This window comes from Macaca mulatta, chromosome 9, assembly GCF_049350105.2.
Source record: "Macaca mulatta isolate MMU2019108-1 chromosome 9, T2T-MMU8v2.0, whole genome shotgun sequence".
In the NCBI taxonomy this organism is placed as follows: domain Eukaryota; kingdom Metazoa; phylum Chordata; class Mammalia; order Primates; family Cercopithecidae; genus Macaca; species Macaca mulatta.
The window spans coordinates 89,190,237-89,212,541 of record NC_133414.1 but is presented as its reverse complement, the minus strand read 5'-3'; the positions used below and the strand labels follow the sequence as shown (position 1 = coordinate 89,212,541).

The following is a 22,305-nucleotide window of genomic DNA, read 5'->3' as shown; positions in this document are numbered from 1 at the left end:
GTAAAATGAAAACAAACTTTTGCAAGCAACCAAAATCACCCACCCATTTTTAGTCAGCCTCATTGTAACCCATACCCTTACACTGGGCGTGAGTCAATTCTGACGGTTCTTAGAATTGTGTCACTGGGATTCAGACTTTGCCTGACATGCTGCAGCATTGTTCCTGGTGACTCATATTCCACAGTTCAAAGACAAAAGAATTCTACAGATAGGCTCACACTTTCCTTCATCCTTTCTATTAAGTAAATCGAACGCCCTGACAGCACACCTATCTATAGATGTCAAGTCACATTTACAGGCATCTAAATCAAAGGCTTGCCTAGGCAAGTGTTTGGCATACAAGATCTAAAAAGTGACCTCGGTTTCTTAAATGTTGCCACGGGTGTCATATTCTATAGAAACACATTATCAAAGCAGTGGAGGGGTGGGGCGAAGAAATGGGGAAAGAATCAGATACTACACAACATAAATGGTTTTCCTTTTATTTTCATTGACACTCTTATCTCATTCAATTCAGAATTCATCCAAACTACCACTTCAATTTGTACACTATGAAGTGTACACTGTCTCATTCCCTAATCCCAGGAGGATTTTAATATTTTAGCTGTGTGAGGAGATTCAATAACAGAGATTCTGAAAAAGGATTCTGTATTTTCCACAGAGGCCCCAGCCATTTTGCTGGCAAAGAGGGCTGGACCATTAAGTGGCAGGAGCTGTGGGAGCTGAGTGGGTGCCAAGCAGCAAGTTATCTCTGTCGAGTTCAGAGCTCTCACGTCTGAAATGGACATTCGTTGAAACTATGTCAAGGAAGAAAGAAGGCAAACTGAGCAGACAGGACAGTCAGGGTTCCAAAGCACCAAGGCAGATGAGTATATACCAGATGGGTCCCAGGCCAGAAGAAATGCTCCCAAGATACCAAAAACGTAAAGTAGAAGATACTTTTAAGTTGGGGATAAAAGTTATCAACTCTCACCTCTTTTTGCCTCACTCAGTATTTTGCTGTTTTTTTTGTTTTGTTTTGTTTTTTCCTCTCTTTCTTTTGACAGAGTCTTGTTTTGTCGCCCAGGCTGGAGTGCAGTGGCACGATCTTGACTCACTGCAACCTCTGCCTCCCAGGTTCAAGCGATTCTCCTGCCTCAGTCTCCCGAGTAGCTGGGATTACAGGTGCGTGCCACCACGCCTGGCTAATTTGTTGTATTTTTAGTAGAAACAGGGTTTCACCATGTTAGCCAGGATGGTCTCGATCTCCTGACCTTGTGATCCGCCCGCCTCAGCTCACTCAGTTTTAATCACTCTCCTAACTGAATTCCTGGTGGTGTTGGAGCCTCTAAAGAAATCATTTCAGCCTCGTATTCCCAATAGCCTTTGTGTCTTCTGGCATCATGGGCACAGAGTCAGAATTTCAGTAAAGACAGCATTTATATCATATATAAAAATTGCTACAGAAGGCAGCATAACCACACATTCATTTCAGAAGCTGTTTAAATGGCTGAGTGCTATAAATGAGGTTGGACTGTGCACAAATATGTGCGTAAAACAGAACAAGAAAGTCCTAAATCCATATATGAATAGTTGTTTCATTCTCGTAGAAGGTTTAAGATAAACTAAAATATTACAATCTTGAGATATGACAGCCTATATTTCTGTTCTTCATCAGAGTATTGGTGAAATTCATGTTCCATTCATTGTAAAAATTTTATTAATTATTAACTATACTAGATATAAATTTCTACAACATAGAGAATGCTTTTGAGTAACCACGGAATATAGTAAGAATGAGAGAAATTGGGAGGATTTTATTTATCCAATTATATCAAATGAGTTTGCGATAAGACCTATAAAAGCCTACATTAGCTTTGAAATTATGAAGACCTTTATTTAACTCTCTGAATAGCCACTAACTAGATCTATGCTCCTGATCAAATTAGTTAACATATGACTCCATTTTTAATCTTTAAAGGATTAAGATAGTTTTACTTTTGCTCCTTAAAATTATTGAGAAAGTAAATACAGTAAAAATGGAAAAATACTTTGATAGGAAGAACATATCATATGGCTGAGATAAAATTGTGTGCCTGACCCACATAAATCTGACTTTAGCATATTATTGGTGACACAATTAATATTGACCAGCAACATTACAACATCCTGTTGAGTTGGAACCCACCTAGTATCACGATGAGCCTACTGAACCAATGTCAAAGTCTTACTAGACTACATTATCATTCTTAGGAGTCATTCAGGAAAAAAACAGCATCACTCAGTCCTTTTGCTGAATAAAAACAAAAACAAAAAATCATTTTAGGAAGACAATTCAGACTGGGCACCGTGGCTCACGCCTGTAATCCCAGCACTTTGGGAGGTCGAGGTGGGTGGATCACCTGAGGTCAGGAGTTCAAGACCAGCCTGGCCAACCTGGTGAAACCCCATCTCTATTAAAAATGCAAAAATTAGCCAGGCGTGGTGGTGTGTGCCTATAATTCCAGCTACTTGGGAGACTGAGGCAGGAGAATTGTTTGAACCCAGGAGGCAGAGGTTGCAGTGAGCTGAGATCGTACCACTGCACTCCAGCCTGGGCAACAGAGCAAGACTCTGTCTCAAAAAAAAAAAAAAAGAAGATAATTCAAGTGTATCACAGAATTGTGTAGTGAATATGTTACAGAAACAAAATAACCAAAACACCATAGACAGAAAATAGAATTATAAGTTAATTCATAGTTTAATCACATGAAATTATTGGTGTTAGACTATTTTTTACTTACCAAAATGGCAATTTCACATGATTCAACCTAGTAAAGTATATACATATGAATGCAGAAGTCATCTTAGGAAAAAAATAATAATAATGTGAATTATACTGATATTTATTAAGCTCTTATTATGGTACCAAGTTAAATGTTTTGTTTCAATAAATTCTCACTACAAACTTATGAGGCAGATACTATTATTCGTCTATTTCTATATGAAGAAAACGAAGCAAGGAGAACTGACATTCTAATGCAGTCTGTCCTAACCCTTACCTGACCCTGCTGGTTGAAAAGAATAGTGGATGGCATGAGCATATGGAAAGATGAATGGTGACGACTCCAGGAAGATGAGAGGCCAAGAGGGAGAGAGTTGAAGCATTTACACATCACTGTATAGGGGAAAGGTAGCCTGCATAGCCCACTGAGCAGAATATCCTTCAAGGTTAGACAGACATATCAGGTTACCACGGCTAAAGGTCTTTCACTATTAAAATAATTGAAGTGACTCTCCTTGTTCTAATTCCAGATTTAGAAGCAAACACCGGATCATAATTGCACTCCCATATAGACTTTTCGGTTTAGCTAAATCAAACATTTAATTTTCATGGCATTGTCAGTGGAGAAATGGATGTTGTATCAGTCTCCAGGGGGTCTTGGTTACTCCGTACATGCCATTAAATCAAGCCTCAAACTGCACAGCTGAGAAGCAGATGTGAAACACAACTAATAGCACCAAAGAATTATCCTACCATGAGCACATGTCCAGGTGACCAGGTTGCCCCACTAGGCAAGAGTATAAAAGCCTTCAAATTTGACAACAATAAACTGGTTTAAAAGGACTATCTCCTGTAAATAATTCATTCGAGTCTATGTTTATAAGAAAGAAACTTGTCCACACAAAATAATATATTTGTTGAGTTTAGTGGTAATTTTCATTACCTTTCTAGAGCTTCGTGGATAATCGGATCCAAAGTCACCCTAAAAAAGTAAAGAAACAAACATTTAACAAACATGAAAGAATTCCAAATATTTACCATGACAGTGACACATGACACATGCACATTATTAATTGACTTATATACATAGTAAGTGCCTTAAAGGGGGAGAACACAAAGTAAAATAGAGGAAATAAAATGAATCCTACTTAAAAAAAAAGACCTCTGCAGGAAATGCTGAGATAACTACAAAATAAAGAAAAGCAGGGACACCAAATCAATAGCATCAATAGTTTGAAGAGAATTTTAAAAAATGAAATTGTGCCAGATACATTAAAAAAGTATGATCTTGAACTTGAAATGAATATGCCAATGAGATGCAACTGTAACAGTAGTAATAAAGATAATTTAAAAATTTTTCCCTCTGCATGAAAATGCTGGCATCAGAAAACATTTTCCCATATAACTTTCTTGCACAGCGATTATGAGAAATCCATTTTCTCCCAAACTTCATTACTGTAAATATTGTTTACCAAGGGTCAGAATAGCAAGACATGTAAAAGCCAAAAGTCTGATTATGCAAGAGATGATATGGTTCCTATAATATTATTACAACCTCAAAATAGAAAACTAAGGATCTACTCTGACTACAGGAACTCCAAGATGAAGATTAAGTCTGACTTTCTGTTTTTACAAAATGCTAACTTTATTCCATCAGGGAAGAAATGCCTTTATCTCATTTCCTATCAGAATATAGTAATATGTGCAATATGCAAATTATTCCAACTGGTACTGAAGTTTAAATATGTAGAATGTAAAGAAAGGAACATTCTACTTTGTAGTTAACTCTAACTACACTTGTGTACAGTTCATTCGACTCTATCAAAGGCTATTCAAATTGACACCACAAAAATTATTTCATCTTGTCAGCTTTAAAAAACCCACTATCAAGTCATACAGAATTAAATCTGCAATTTCATGTTTCTATTTGAGCTTCCAATAAAGAAAAAAATAGAAGGAAATTAACATTTCTAAAACCTTAACTTTATTCCTGGTATCTCAGCTACATTTTCTTATTTAATCTTCACAACTTCTAAAACAGTAAGTGTAATAGCTTTGTATAATCATAAAAGCAATGCACATTCATTACAGAAAATGTGCCAAGTACAGAAAATGAAAATCAATCATAGTCCTACCATTAGAGGAAAGTTAATATTTTGCGGTGTTCTCTTTCAATACACACAGTTTCACATATACAGTGTTTTAAACAAGATTGGAATTATTCCATATATACAGTATATCTTGCCTTTTCCCCTTAAAATCATATTATTTTTCCATATCATAGTCTCAAAATGTGGTTTTGATAGTTGCACCCTAATCTACCTATTTACATGGCAAAGTTTTTTCAAATACTTCCTAGTATTTGTGATATACATTTCTGTCTAGCACATCTAACATTGTAATAATCTCCTTGCACAAAAATCTTGACTTTGTATCTGCTGCTTTCCTTAAAAGAAATTCACCAAAATGGTATTGTTGAAGAAAAGGAACAAACTTTTTTCATGGCACTTGCCTATCATGTGCCCACCAAAAAGGCAAAATCTCTAGATTGCCCATCAAAAGAACAATTCACAGTGCAGGAAAGTGCCCATTTCTCTAAACATTCACAAATGTATCTTAGTATATTCATAAAATGCTTTTTTATTTCATAGTGAAACGGTATGTACCTTTTATTGGAGTTACTTTTTCTTGCTATTACAATGAAGCAATTTTTACAATCCATTGCAGTTCTTCCCCTTTATGCCTTTGACTGTCTTTACTTAGAAGGTTTGTGGTCTTCTATTGATTTATAAGAGCTCTTTAGACAATAAGGATATTAATCATTTGTGTATGATAATTATATAAATATTTTCATTTGCTTTCCCGGTCCATTATTTGTATTTAGGTTTGGTTTATAATGGTTTTGATGCACATAAGTTTAAATTTTATGTAATGAAACATATCAATCATTTACTTTGGGATGTCTGCTCTGGACTTCTATGCTTAGAAAGTTCTTCCTCCATCCAGTATCAATTAAATAGCTACTTATGTTTTCTTTTGCTTGTTCTCCCAGTCCCTATCACTACCTTTTACCCTTGGCTTTTTTTTTTTAAACCTATGTGGACTTTATCACAGGTATAACGTGAGATGAGTACTTACCACAATTTTTGACCACCACCTCTCACAGACTTTCCCCAGCACCACCGGTGAAATCACTTACTCCTTCCTGGTTCATCAGTGCAAAATTTGCTTTGAGGCACACCTGAGCTCTGATGTCAGTTTGGACACCTGGGCAAGTCTAGCTTGTCAGTGTTTATCTTGCAGCCTTGTTGTAAGGATTAAACCAGATAATGTACAGAAATCTCTTACTTCAGTGTCTAGCACAGCATAAGTGCTTGATTAGGCCAACTAGACACTAGATTCAGGGTTGTTCATTTCTCTTCCTCTGATCCATCTATCAATACTTGTGCTCACAGCATAAACTTTATAGAGCACACAACATTTGGTCAGAAAAGACACTTTGAACTTCTTTTTCAAAAAATGTTCTTGGCTATTTCTACCTGTTTGTTCTTTACACAGGCCCAACTCACTTTTCATTATAGTTATTCTTCAGCTGGTCTTTTCCTGCAATTCTCTCTCTCATTTTCTTTTTTGCACGTCTTATTACATAGGCCAGAATTTCCAAAACAATGTTTAAAAGTAATGGTAAGCACAGATATTCTAGTCTTTTAACTGATTAAAATAGCAAAGCTTCTAGAGGCTCATAATTGAGTTTGATGTTGACTATGGGCTTAAGACAGGTAGTCTTCATAACATCGTGGAATCATCCTTCAGTTCTTTATTTTATGATATTAATTTTTTTTAATCTCCTTCCCACAGAGGAAACTGATTTTTAAAGCAGTAATATAAGTTGCCCAAAGTCATGCAGCCAGTACAGGATGGAGCCTGAATGCACACCCAAGTTATCTGGTTCCAGTGTCTTTCTATTTACCATTGCAACCATGCCACCATCCTATAATGTAGTCAGTCTCCAACCCAGTAATATGCTTTGTCCAAAATTTATATATAGCCAAAAAATTGTTGTTTAGACCTTATAAAACATCTTCTTATAAAAGTAAAGCGACAAAGGATGGCTAGTTTATTAGCTCACCTAAAGAAATGTAGGTCACCCATTATTATCTGTAGAAATACTTTAATATTCACCAGTATTTCTATGGGAAAGCAAATTAGTAGGAGACACCAGAGACACAGATGGGACTTCTCCTCAGTCATCCTCTAAGCAGAGAGAATAAAAAACTCTCATAGCTTTGACCACTGGAGTTGGTACAAACACTGAAGCAGAAAAGCGTAGGACTTTGAAGCAAAACAGAAACTCTTGGAGGAAAAGGATTGAGTTAGCAGGTAAGAAGGAGATGGTGGTAAACAGCAAAGTAGAAGGAGAAAACGAGAGTGAAATGTTTCTGTGGCACCCCGTGGCCTTCTCCTTCTTCCTCATACACCCATTAGGATTGAAGCTATCTGTCAGAGCAAATGCCAAATATAAGTAAGATTTGGCCCATCCGCTTTCCTTTTCATGACCACCAGCCAAACTCTTCTACAAATTTTTCTCCTTTACATCTCACCACATTATGGAAAGGCAAGTTTTGCTCCTATTCACCTGAACCTAAATAAATACATTTCTTTCTGTGCTACCCTAGGACAATTTAGCAACTGTTGAAAAACTGACAGGAAATTAAAACTAGAAATAAGAAAAAAAAATGTCCAGTATTAAAAAGTTTCATAATCAAAGTTGACCCTATAGTGATTCCTAGAAGAAAACTACCCAGGCCATTCTCTTTCTCTAGGTTAGTTCTACCCCCTTCTGGAAGAGCTCCTCCATCCCCCAGGCTGTCTCCCATCTCCCTAACAGGAACCTCCGATCCTGCCCCTCCCAAACCTCTCTGACCCCCAAAACATATAGATCCTACCCTCTTTTCCTTCCCCATGCCCCGGCCCACTCCCAAAGAATCTTGAGTCTATTTTGCTAAGACCTCATCTGATAACCAAGTCTTGAAAAACACACCCACACCCACCTTTTCTGGTAACCAGCTGCACACCAAGACCCTCTTCCTCCCTAACTCTGCCCCCAATCTAAGTTCCTCTTCCCAGATCTCATTCTGCCAAGCAGGTCAAAATCATATGCTATGAGGTAAAGTGATGTGCTTAAGTAGAATCTGAATACACAGAATTAAAATAATTATAATTAAATTTAGTGAAATACAATTTAAATAGAAAATATCTCTTTTGCTTTGCTCTTCTCATAGGCCAGGCCACGTATTCAGGTTCCACAGAAAAACAAAAATGCTTCGTTCTTGAGTCCTGTCTTGACATTAGTAAAAATGGAAATCTCAATCATGTGCCTAGGGCTCTCACATTTTATCTTCTTTGGCTCACAATCCTGTAGAACCTCGGGGGAAATGTTATTATTTTTATCTGATAAAAGATGAAACTGATGAGCAAAGAAATGAGCGAATTGCCTGGAGTTACACAGTCAGTAGTGGAAGCAACAGAACCTGAACCCAGGACTTCTGTTGTCAAATGCCAAGTTCTTCCTGTTTGCTGAAACTGATGCCCACAGTCTCCAGAACCATTAGTTACCAAACATTTACTATTTCCACTAGAGCTACAGAAACAATCATGGTTCATTTCTCAGCAATTGCTCTCCAATAAGACTATTCTGAAGTCCACAGTAATTACTTTGAGATTGTCTTACACAGTTCTTGTTTCTTCCTTGACTGAATAATCTCCTGTGGTAACAAGCCAGGATATATGGGCCAAATCATGCCTGCATTTATAAAGCCAGCAATAGAAACTATAATATTACTACAAATGCTAAATTTAAAAGATTGAACATTATTTACAATAACTACATACCATCTTATAAATGATTTCTTTTAAATAATGACCCTGTTTCCAAGATCTTGCATTGGTGACTTTCCATATCTGACATATTTCTTATTTCACATTTCCAGCTAGTCAACGTGTATGATAATAAAGAATTATTCTATCCATGATTCAAAATGCATCTCCATCAAAGGTGTTTATTATATATGTGTGAAAATCAAGTTTAGTTATATTAGTACCATCCATCTAAAATAACTGCAGTTAATCCTTGTATCTGCCAGGTACTGTTCTAAAGAGTTTACAAACATCATCTTATTTAATCCTCACCTAACAACCCTATGAGGCAGGTACTTTTATTACTTCCATTTTACATAAAAGGAAACTGAGGCACAAAGAGAATAAGTAACTTGCCCAAAATTACACAGTAAATAAGTAACAGAGCCTATAACTGAACCCAGGTTGAGTGACTCCAGAGTCCAGAGAGTTGAATAACTTGTAGTTTCCAGAGGCTCATTTGATACCAAGGATTAGCCATGAAATTAAATGTTTTTATATTGACCACTAGAATCAAAGTGTGACATTTTGACAACCCACTTAAGAAACCATTTGTTGTGTTATTGCTTTTTGTTCTTCCTTGAAGTGGCTTTTTTTGTATTTAACAATGACGCTAATTACCAAGACCACTTATTCTTTTAAAGTGGTGATTTTTTTAATGAATAAAAAGAAAATGGATACTTTCTCTAATAACAAGTAAAACAGCCTTCTGGAGCTACTGGGCATTTAATGTACGCCCAGCATAAGTCATATTTGATCATTTAAACAACATGAGGTAGGAATTAGTATTGTTCTCATTTTATAGATGAAGAATCTGACACTTACAGAGATTAACTAAATTGCCCAAAGTTACACAGCTTATATGCATGGCAAAGACATGCATGGCAAAGACAGCATTCAAACCCAACTCTGTCTTCAGAGCCCTGCTCCTAGCTGCTCTGTGACCTGCCTGCAATCTGCTCTACTGAAATAACACTGGTTAAATTAGAGAAAAGAAATTTGGGCAAATATTTCTCCACTGCAAGCAATGCAAGGCAATGCAACGCAATGTGTTCACTTAAACCTACAAATGTACCTGCCAAGATGTTGAAGAGAAGTGCCTAGTGGAAGGCAGCATTCTAAAAAGGACCTTTGAGAGAGAGTGGTGCTAGAACAGTACTATTTATCTCACCCATTTACATAACTAAAATTCTAGATTGTTTTGTCCTGAATTTGACATTTTATTTTTATTTCCTTAAAGAAATAAGTCTACTACAGAGCTCAGAAAGTACAAATCGCCAAATATATCATTTCAAATACACTTGAATAAATAAACTGAGATGATTCTTATTTATAATATTTTTGCATTAGAGAGCAGTGAAACAATTTGTCACTATCACACCAACATTCCAGACTCTCCTGGGGTCGTGTAACTCATGGCAGGTTTGAGGAGCATAATATCAACCAATTTGTTGAGAAAAGTCATCATTCACTTGTTGAACTCAGACCAACTAATACAGTTACAATGAACTACTAGCAAATTTCAAGTAGCACATTTATTGTTAGCAATTTTTATTTAGTTAAGAAATATTTCTAACATCATCTATGTTTTTTTCAAGATGATATTCAAGCAATATAATGAGGCTCTGTAAAGAACAAAGACAAATACTACCACTGTGGATCCAGGAACAGGTTTGATCCAATTACTCAGCTGATAATATGGTAGCAACTCAAATCGTAAATTTTAACACAGTCAGATGGGAGATATTTGAACCCTGGCCTGTAATAACAATGCAAGATCAAAGTCAATGCAAGCAAATTGGTGCTGAGGCTTACTTAAATCTAGTAGTAATCACACAGTGGTGAAGAGTACAAGTTTTAGAACAGGCAAACCTGAAATATCACCTCAATTTTCTAATTTATGATGGAATAATGATTATGCTGCTACCTAAAGGGTTGTTAGGATGAAATGAGTTGATGGATGCAGAATGGGTAAATGCTGTTGTAGATGTTAATAAATATTAGCTGTTGTAGATGTTATCAATTTAACTCTCCAATTTCACAGACATGTTTGGAAAGCCAGTAAGTTGGTTTGGAAAGCCAGTATTGTAGGTTAACTAAACCTATAAAAAATAGGCCTGAGGCTTTTTTTTTTTTTTTTTTTGAGATGGAGTCTTGCTCTGTTGCCCAGGCTGGAGTGCAGCAGCATGATCTCGGCTCACTGCAACCTCCACCTCCCAGGTACAAGTGATTCTCCTGCCTCAGCCTCCTGAGTATCTGGGATTACACGCATGTCACTACACCCGGCTAGTTTTTGTATTTTTAGTAGCGATGGATTTCATCATGTTGGTCAGGCTAGTCTTGAGCTCCTGACCTCATGATTCACCTGCCTCAGCCTCCCAAAGTGCTGGGATTATAGGAGTGAGCCACTGTGCCCTGCTGCCTGAGGCTTTAAAGTCACTTCTAAGAGAGAAACTGAGGGCAGGAGCTACTGCTGTCTTGTTTACCACTGTATCTCTTGTACCTGACATAGCATCTGATAAATACATGCTCATTAAACACATGCCGAATCATTATATGAATGAATACATTAAAAGATCTATCTTAGTGAAATACATACTAGAATTCTGGCAGGGGAGACAACGGGCTTTTAAAATGAGAGAGAGGAGAGAGCACAGATCTGAAGTTGAGTGAATCCTATCAGGTTATTTTTCACATGGGACCAACAGAACCCAGTCAGATCCTTTAGGTTAGATTCTACAAAATCCCTGATCTATATGTAGTGCCAAATGCTGCATACTGACCAAAGAACGCAATGCTAGTGTTTACATGCTCAAGTGAATTCAGTTATTTAAAACTCCTCAAAAGAATTTCCCCTAACCACCACAGCCCATATAGAACTTAAGGGGGCTTATTACAGAAACTATTCATTTGGCTTTAACACAACAAAGAAGCCACCATTTTAAGGACTCTGTACTTGTGACAGTAAATATGTATTGAGTCTTCCCCCAGAAGGTAGGATTTAGATTCTCCCCATATTCCATCCCTTCCAGATTCAGGCATGATCTTGGCTTTTACAGGAAATATGAAGAGGAATAAGGTACGATCTTTACTCTGGAGGCACTTACTGTCTTAGAAAGAGCATAAAGCAGGTACAAAAATAACTGTAATGCAAAGCCAACCGTAGCAAGTGCCACAGAGATGCACAAAGAAAGGGATCAAAAAAGGAATCAAATAAATTTATTTTAAGCAATTAAGCTTTTTTGACAGTGAGGGCACTATCAAACACGTGATACCACAAAGATGAGTTGGAGTTCGAATGGGCAAGGACACAGCAGGTTGAGAACACAGCAAAGGGAAAGGTCAGGTAGGAAAATGTAGGGTGATTAAGTAACCTGGGACCACTTTGACATTTTGCTGGTTTATGGGGCCAAAAAGAGAAAATATTTATAATAAAAGCCACCTGAAAATAAGGAACATAGGACAAAAATGTATTAAGACGATATCATAGGTTGTTGAGCAGAAAGTGACAATGACTAAGACTGTTCATTAGAGAATTTTACCTGGCAAGGATATTAAATGGACTGGAGAGGGAAGGAGATGAAGGACCTGAGCAGTAAGGAATTAACCTTGCCCAAAGAGAGGTCTGGTCTTCACTCTTAGCACCCAGGCAGTAATCTCTAAGCCCTTGGGATATCCTGCCTGAAAAGAGTGCCTTTGTTCTCCTTGGGGCTTTCGGCCACCTCTCAGAGTCTATGCAAACAATGTGATTTATTTACCGTAGGGTGCCTGTGGCTACACGGTATCAGGAGCAATCAACAGTATCTCTGTGACCAAACATACCCGTGTGACTGAGCCTCAGTCACATAACTCTGTATGTTCTCACTTAGGAGTGGGAGCTAAACACTGAGTACACATGGACACAAAGAAGGGAACAGACACTGAGGCCTACTTAAAGGTAGAGGGAGGGAGAAGAGTAAGGATGGAAAAACTATCTTTTGAGTGCTATGCTTGTTACCTGGATGGTGAAATAATCTGTACACCAAACCTCCATGATACAATCTACCTATGTAACAAACTTGCACATGTACCCCTGAACCTAAATTAAAAGTAAAAAAAATAAATAAAAATAAATAAATAAATAAATAAATAAAAAGTACTCACCACTGCAATCAAAGTTAATGGGGATGTATGTAATATATTTAATACAGTTAATAAAATACAAAGTACTTTTAAAAAACTCTGCACACCAAGGCTTGGGTGTACTTTCCAGTACACCCATGTATGTTGTCACACAGTGTTGCTGGGAGAAGTGGCATCATCCCCACAACTACACTGGGAAAGAGCAACTGGAAGCTTGGAGCTCTTCTAGACCCTGATTTGTGTTCCCGTGTTCCCTTGCTCGATCCGAATCTGTATTCTTTTGCTCTAATAAACTGGAACTGTGAATATAACAGCTTTCGGAGTGCTAGGAGTCTTTCTAGCAAGTTATTAAACCTGAGGGTGGCCTTGGGAATTCAGAAACTTACAGTTGGTGTCAGAAATGAATATGGTCTTTGGATCTTCCTAACTTTACACCAACTAACACAAGAAACCCTCTGCAACAGTGCATGAGGTTATGGTGGCTTAAAAACAAAAACCAAGCCAACAACAACAAAAAAAAAACAGTGGTGGAATTGAGGAGGCATGAATGCTAGAACTTTATAGAAAACAAACAAAAATGAGTAGAGATCTGATTAGATACAGGAAACTTAAAGGAGTTTTCTTGAGAGAAAATAATCAATTAAATTGTTAGTAAATGAAAATTGAGAACTAATAAGGAACATCTAGTTTGAGGAGAACAAGGTGAAGTAGGGGAAATGAGTAGTACACGTGACTTCAATTCCTTCTTCCCTGTGTACACACACACCAATACCCCGCTTGAGAGGAGAAGTCTGTTCTTTTACCCTATGGAATCTTGTCTGGCCATCAGAACACGCACCCACCATGTGCTATAGCCACTTTGAACCTAGCCTTTAAGGGGACTGGCGGGCCCTGCTTCCTGCCTCTTGGCACCCTGAGCTACCATATGAAACAGTCCAGGCTATTCTACCGAGAGGGGGAGCCACAGGGGAACACCGAGGCACCAGACCTGGGAGTGCAGACACCTCGGATGTGCAGAGCAGTGGGGACTTTAGATGGCTGCACACACACAAGAGACAAGAACCCCACGGAGCCATGAGAGATGATAATGCATTGTTGTTTAAGCCACTATGCTTTGGGATGGTTTGTTATGCGGTAATAGACATCCAAATTGCAAGATAGTAAATATAATTCACCTACATCATTGTCCCTAGCTAATTTCTTTATTTAGAAAGTATGTGATCACCCAAGACAATGGAGGTCAGGAGTCATAAGAAGAACTAATTAAAATCCACAAATGATGCAAAGAGTTTGACAACATTATTTTATGTGGCTATAGATTATCAAAATTAGTTTATTTCTCAAAGTACCTAATTTATGTGTTGAGGAGCCACTAGGCTAATGTACTCAATTGCATCTCTGATTATACCTGGCTCATCCTCCCCACTTATTTCCTATCTCCATTATTTCCAGCTTATTAATATCTATAATCTCATCCTGTTTGTAAATTACTGGCAAGCTCATTTAGCTTTGCTTTATTTGCCGTGATACTAGAAGGTAACACACATACACACATCTTTATCTTAGGTTTATTTTGCTGTTCTGAAAGTTTTTCAAAAGAATCCATGGTTCTTATAAAATTATGATATTTTGATCCTAAAAACTGAGATGAAATATAGATTAAAGTAACACCTAGGACATTAGTACATATTTTTAAAATGCTGAATGAATAAACAGAGCAATGACATTCAAAGCTGTCAACTTTTATATGAGCACTTGTCCCAGGAAAATAAGTGTTCTTATTTTTCTTTATTGAAGAAGAAAAGAAAAAAGAACAAGAAACATCTTCTTTTGGAAGATGGTCCTTTTGGGAGACTGATGAAGCCTCTGGAGCCCTTCTCAGAATAGTGTTTTTAAAGGCATAGAACAAAACAGGCGGGTAAGGAAGACAAACAAATTGAAATACCATTATTTCTCCCTACTTCCATTATCTTGGGTGATTACATACTTTCTAAGTAAAGAAATTAGCTAAAGACAATGACATCATTGAATTATGTTTACTGTATTGCAATATCACAGTTTTAAGATATTTTAAAAAACAAATTTGTGATAATACATTTGCTTCTTTATTAATGTATTATATTGTACAAATAGTAGGTCTAATAAAAACTATAATTTTTAAATAGTTAAGAGCATAAATAATACTTCAAGATATCTTCAACAAAGATAATGAAATATAATAATATTCATAATTACTACAGTGACAAAGTCACAATTCATACTACTGTGGTTTATGCCTGTGTTCATAATTAAAGAAATAGCTAAATTTTCATTTAGGGATTACTAAATTGCATATTTTTTACCATCCAAGGAGACCTTGGAAATTGTACTCACAGCCAGTTGGTTTAAACCTTCTGTATTAAAGCCCTGGACAGGTCTATTGTTAATTACACTGAATTCACAGTTCTTCCAAAACATTGAGCCTTAGTGCCTGAGAGATGCTAGCACCCTGACAAAATTTAAAAGGTAAAAGGAGACACCTGCTTTAAAAGACAGTGTGAATGAGGTTAAGAGGTAGAGTTGGACAGGGTTAATAGGTACAAAGGGCCTGGGGCTATATGCTTATTTGAAGTTTTAGCAGTATAATACTCAAGTGGAAATACTAGCATGTAGTCAGACTGAGGACCACCTGGGGAGGGAGCCCAGGACAGGGACAGAAAGATTTTCAAGAAAACCACACAGAGGTAAAAGTGGGACCATGAGATTGGAGGAGGGAAATAAAAAACCCTGGAAAAGATATGAGGGAGAAAGAGAACAGAGCCTTGGGATTTGCCAAATTTAGAGAGAGAAGCAAGGGTCTGAAGACAGAGAAAGGCCTGAAAGTAGTGAATGAAAAATAATAAAAGGCTCATTCAGTCCAGGGTCACATCAGAAATGAAACAAGAGAGTCTGAATCAGAGGTGTGGATTAGCTGTGATATCCAATTTAAACATACAACACTAAATTCATTGATATTGAAGGAATTTAACTATAACATGAAATTACATAGCAAATCAAACTGCAATATCTAGAAAGAACTGTACTTATCTTCTGTTTAATTCTTCTGTTAATATTGACTCAAGATCTATCAAGGGGAAACAAAGACAGGTAAAGCGGGATTATATATCATAACAAATTCTACTTTACGTCATTATCTTCCATCACTAAAAAAAAAAAAAAAAAAAAAATCTGCATTCTGCTGCCAGAAACCTCTATACAGGGAATGAAGGTCATAATGATCAAGGCTAATTAATCCTTGTTGGATAGGCTTGATAGCAAATGGAACCTTGGTATACAGTATAAAAGACTACTAATGTTATGTCAAAGTCTTACATGCAATTTTTTAAATCTGAAAAACATGAAACAAGCTAATTAGCTATGGTATTGTTTAATCTGACTTATTTGATATCAATTAATCTTTTATTTGGTCAAGAGTTTGCCCTCTGATCAGCTATGATCAGTTGGATGAATCTGAACCCCAAACTTCCTTTAATTAACATACACCTGAATAGTACTTTTTGTATACCAGACCCAATTCCAAGCCCTTTACAAACTTAAATACATTTAATTCTCAAAATAACCCCATAACATCATTAGTGTTATTATCTTCATTATATGAATAAGGAAACTGAGCCCTGGAGAGGTTAATTAACTTGTTCGAGATCACAGAGCTAGTAAATGATCAAGCCAGAATTCATGCCCAGGGAGTCTAACTCCAAAGTTCATGCTTGCAAGCAGGACATTCTGTCGCCTACTGCTCACAGATATCCTGTGACAGAGAAAACGAACACACAAAATAATATTTGTAATGTATTCTCAACAATAAACCCTTAATTTGCTAAATGCCAAGGATTTCATTTTATACTTTGCCTAAATTCAGTACTCCCATCCTCAATTGATAATATCCATTAAGTTACTAATTCCCTTATCTGTAAAACTATCAGGACTATATCAAATGCCATTTATAGGTGAATGTCATTGTTTGATAACCTTATAGCTTGGAATTCAGGGTAATTTGCTCTCATTTTACTTGGAGCTACTCTTTGCTAAAGGTTTTATGATATGACAACATCATGGATTAGAATATCTGCTTTTGATTTTCTATCAAACCCAACATACCTCCTCTATGCAAGCTGCACCTGATAAAGCATTGTTTGCGTTTATCTTTTTCTCTCAAATCCCCCATGATCATCCAGTAGCAATTCATGTGTTCTCTGATTCTCTGAAGTGCTGACTTATGACCGGATGATTCTGTGCTTAGCCTCTGCTGCAGAAAGGAATAGCTTTACATGTCTCACGGGAAACCCCAGCTTTCAGGAAAGATTGTTGGAGAGCTCCCAGACAAAATAGTTTCAAGAAAATAAAACAACGGAGTCCCAACATCATACATTGCCACAATTTCAGAGGAAGAATTGGCAAGTTAAATAAATAAACCAACAAACAAACCAGGTCACAACATTAAAATTATAAAACCTGAAGTTCACTCATCTTTAAAAAAAAATCGTTAATATATATGGATTTAATTTGCTGACTTGTGGTCATAACACTTTTCCCACTTAATGGTGTGTCACTCTATGAAGTTAAAATGATTTTGTAGACAATTTGACAGGACATGCCTAAGATTTCCAATTGGTTAGGAATTTCAAAATGATTGCTAAAGGATTGAATGTATCAAAATGTTTTTGAGTAGTATGCTTAAAACTTCTCTTCAACTTAGGTATTTGCCATTTTATTGAAAATAGTTTCTCTGCTTTGTTGTTGTTGTTGTTGTTCTTTTGAAAAGCCATATTGAGCAATGAGTCACCAGGTGATTTCCCTTCTTTATTTCTGAGTCCCATTTCAAAGACAAAAAAAAAAAAAAAAAAAAACTCTTCCTCTTCTTTATCTTCTCACATGTACCTGAGCTGCTAGGGTTCAAGGTTGTTAATGAGACCATTAAAACAAAAACGTATGCTTATTTGACAAGGAGCTTTATTACATGGAAGTTTACATGCATGTCAAACATTTAAGGCAATTTAAATTTTTAGTATCTCTAGAGACCAAGTTAAATGGCTGCTAAAAACTAGCTTTTTAGAGCAGTTTTCAATTTCTATTTTATTTATTTGAATAAAAGGTAATAAGCATCATATTTAAAATATCTGTTGAGGTTAGCTAAGATATCAAAATATTATGTTTGCTTTATTTTTCATTATTGGATCACTAAATAAATATCATTCAGATTCACTATCATCTCAAGCTAGTTGATATTGAAAAATACATAATGGCGGATTGTTGCCATAGTAACTCCTCTACAACCACACATTTTCTATGGCAACCGAGGCTCCATGGAATACTAATGAAAACCCATAGCAACAGAGAGTCAAAGAGGTGATGTCTGGAGACCAAATAGCTCATGTAACATTTATTACAAATGTCATGAATGCTTTTGTATATTTAACAAACAAAATCAGTGTTTGAAGGCAATATTAGCTAGAAAATATAAAAGACATATTTAAAATCTTTTCTGAAAAAAATGAATGCCTCTGGTACTTAAAGAATCTACATCAATATAATAAAAAATGTGAGAACATATAATTTATATTTTTAAAATATAGACTCATATTTTTTTATGAAAATGGATATACCTTTCCCCAGTTGCAAAAGATGTGCATGCTACATTGCAATGTGAACACTCAAAGCAACTCAATAGCACTTGGTTTAGATTTTATTTTTTATTATTTTATTTTACTTTATTTTAACATTTTTCAAGTTCCTATTCTTTTCAAGAGTCCAGCTATGTAACCTCTGAAAGCCTTGGGTTCTCATTTGCAGGAGGATGTTGTATTTAAAGGACATTAAAACCTCTATGATTCATATTCTACATTTACCAGCATATGAATTTGCATAAATCATTTAATCTGAGTGTCAGTTTCTTATCTGTCAAAGGGCATGATATCTCCCTCCTCCTCATTACCAATTTGCTACAAAATGTGCTAGATATACAAAAGTACTCTGAAAAAAATTAATACAGCTAAAGAAAAAAACTAAAATGTTTCTCTTTACATTTTTATTTTAAGACATTAGAGTTAATTATAAAGATCCATTTATAATCCATGCATATTATAAATTATTTTGATGTATAATTATTTATTTTGTACCTACCATGTTAACAATTGTTGCTGTAACAGCAAGATGAATAAAATAGATAGTAGGTAGGTCCCTGCATTCATAGAGCTTATATTCCAGCAGAAAATGTTAGAAAATAAGTAAGTAAACAAAGGCAACTAAGAAATGTGAAAGTGCTACAGAGGAACTAATCAGAGTGACATGATTAGAGGAGTCTCAAGATGTGGGCTAGTTTGGGTCAGACTGCAGGTCAGTGATCCGGGAGGAAGGAAGGGGCTGTGAAATTGAACTTCCAGGATGAGGAGCCAGCCATGGGAGGAGATGGACAGCCAGGCAGCAGGACAGCTGTTATAAGACACTGGAGTAGGAAAGAGGTTAATATGTTGACAAAAAAGCACAGAGGTCAGTGGGGGTAAAGAGCATAGAACAGGGACAGGATAATGTGTTATGAAAACCTAGATAGGGAGAAAAGCTAAAGTAGGGCCCTGTTTTTATGACTGTGTGGACAATAGATTGCACAGAGGGACCAGAAAGGAGGCTACAATATCACCAACATGAGAGATGATGGTATGACTTGTGCTAAGGAAGTGGCACTGCTAACAGCAAGAAGTGAACATAAATAAGACCTACGCTGGAGGTAGAGAAAACATGACTTGCTGATGGATTTAGGTACAGGAGAGAAAAGCGAGGGAGAATCAATTATGACTCCCAGGTTTTTGATAAGAACAACTGGGTGGCTGATGATGCCATCTCCTACAATGGAGATTATGAAGAGGTGAACAGGTTTGGGATGGCAGGAAGAGGTGGACTGTGCCAGGTAATCAGGGCTCTATTTTGTACTGATCTGCCTGTTAAATATTTTCCCAGTCCAAAGTCATAGATTTCCTTATAAATAGTTAATACTAGCCGGGCATGGTGGCTCACACCTGTAATCCCAGCACTTTGGGAGGCCAAGGTGGGTGGATCATGAGGTCAGGAGATCGAGACCATCCTGGCCAACCAAGTAAAACCCTGTCTCTACCAAAAATACCAAAAAAAATTAGCTGGGCATAGTGGTGTGCACCTGTAGTCCCAGCCACTTGGGCGGCTGAGACACGAGAATTGCTTGAACCCAGGAGGCAGAGGTTGCAGTGATCCAAGATCGTGCCACTGTACCCCAACCTGGTGACAGAGTGATACTCCATCTCAAAAAATAAAATAAAAATAAATAGTTATTACTATTTCATTAATTGTTATCCATAAATGTAAAACCTATAGAAATCCAAAAAGACTCTTCTTTCAAAACATGTATCAAAATTATACACAGAAATTGTTAAATCATCAAAATTGTAAAAGTAGATTAAACAAATAATACTTGTGTGATAATGAAATAACACAGGGAAGAATACAGATCTAGATCAATACATTCAAACTTTGGAAAATATGGAATAGTTTAGAGAAAATAAAAATTACCTCTAATCCTATCATCCAAAGATAAACCCTGTTAATATTTTGATTAATACAGTTGAATTTTTTTATCTTGGAGTATTTAACTATTTGTGGTAAGGATACCTAAAATTAAAATTTACATTTCCAAAAGTGTTGAAATGAACTAGGGGATTACAATTTATGCCTCGATATTATCAAAATGCCTTAAAGTCTAGTCTCAGCCAAGGAACCCAATTAAAGACGTAAGAATGGAATCGGTTGGTGGGGAGGGCCCAGACCACCTTTGGGATGCTGGTGTTTCCCATCAACTAGTTCCTGCTATCAACTGCTAACTTCAAACCCTGCATCTACAAAATCAGACATTCAGCTCAGATTAAATGAACTTAAAAAAATACCATTTAATGTTATGTCGCCTTATAATTGATACGCTACCTGTTTATTTAGGTAAAAACCAAATTGCTTTCGTCAGCAGCAAGACATTCATCCTTTAATCACATTTCAATCTCTTCTAATTTACTTATAAGACAAAACTTACATATAGTTTTTAGAATTCTATATTATAGCTCAATAGAATTCAAAACATTTGCTTTTCAAAAATCTTGACTGTTAGCAAAAATAAACAAAACAGATTTAGGAAAGCATAAGCTTTAAAATGATAGGTCTTTATTTAAAACTACTTATTCTTGCCAGGGTATGGTAGCTCGTAACTGTAATCTCAACATTTTGGGAGGCCAAGGAGGAAGGCTCCCTTGAGCCCAAGAGTTCAAGAGAAGAGTGGGCAACATAGTGAGATCCTGTCTTTACAAAATTTAAGAAAAAAATATTAGCTGGGCATGGTGGTTCGTGCCTATGGTCCCAGCTACTCAAGAAGCTGAGTCAGGAACATCGTTTGAGCCCAAGAGTTTGAGACCAGTCTGGGCAACATAGTGAGAACCCACCTCTATAAAAAAATGTAATAACATTAGCCAGGCACAGTGGCTCATACCTGTAGTCCAGGTCCCCAGGAGGCTGAAGCAGGAGGATTGCCAGAAAGCCGAGGCTGCAGTGAGCCATGATCGTACCACTGCACTCCAGCCTCGGTGACACAGCGAGACCCTGTCTTCAAAAATAAAAAACAAAAAAACCCCTACTTATTCTTGCTTTGATAGTTGACTATATTATACAAATTAAAGCTGTAGGAATTTTTAAATATTCTGAGGTTATTATCTCTATTAGGTATTTCCAGATAGACTAATGTATATAGAGAGTCTATACTTAGCTCCAATTTGATAAATTCAAATAAAAGTTATGTTTAAAATTTTAGTATTATTCACATTGGGTTTAACTAAAATTTTATTTAAAAATTCTGAAATGCAATTTCCGCCTAAATTAAATCCAAGTTTAGCAGGTATGCAAAACAATGCAGTCATCACACCTACTAAAAATAATCACTATCATGACATACAGCAAAGCTTAAGACATTTTATCGTGTGCAATTATTGCACATTAAATAAATGCTGAAAATATGCCTCCCAAGACTGAAAAAAAATGTAAATCACAAATACTTCCTTAAAGTGAATTTTAAGTGTTATCATATGGCTAGGAATAATTTATTTTCTAATAATAGACTGCTGGAGTTTTTTTAAGCAAATACAATGAATCATCAAATAAGTTAAAAATAATAAACATTTATTGATACAAAGGAAATACTAGTTCCTAGAGAATGTCAAAGCATGTAAACCTTATGCAATATGAACATATATATTTAAGGAAATTTAAACAAATGTACAGATTTGAATACAAGATGTGGTCATGATTTATTGCTTTAAATTTTAGCTGGCCAAACCCATAAAATCAAACAAGGATTTTTTAAAAATAGAGCTGGGCAGGGAGGTCAGGGCAGTGGGTAAGGGTATTCCATCTCTTTGGTTTTCTGTATAACTATAGGTGATATTTACAATTATGCAACATGGTAAAGGAAATCACTGGCAGAG

The 22,305-nt window shown here is 36.3% G+C and overlaps 1 protein-coding gene across 4 annotated transcripts in view; it reads right to left on the bottom strand.

Moving 5' to 3' along the window:
* Nucleotides 1-22,305, bottom strand: part of ANK3 (ankyrin 3) — a 701,075-nt gene that overhangs the window by 583,932 nt on the left and 94,838 nt on the right. For 3 of the 4 annotated variants that reach the window (XM_077946716.1, XM_077946715.1, XM_077946717.1), the window contains exons 2-3: nt 21,318-21,431; nt 3,687-3,725 (exon numbers count right to left, since the gene is read on the bottom strand). In XM_077946716.1, the coding sequence (XP_077802842.1) occupies nt 3,687-3,725; nt 21,318-21,431 (153 nt within the window). The remainder of the gene's footprint in view (nt 1-3,686; nt 3,726-21,317; nt 21,432-22,305) is intronic. The other variant, XM_015147572.3, reaches the window with a different exon arrangement.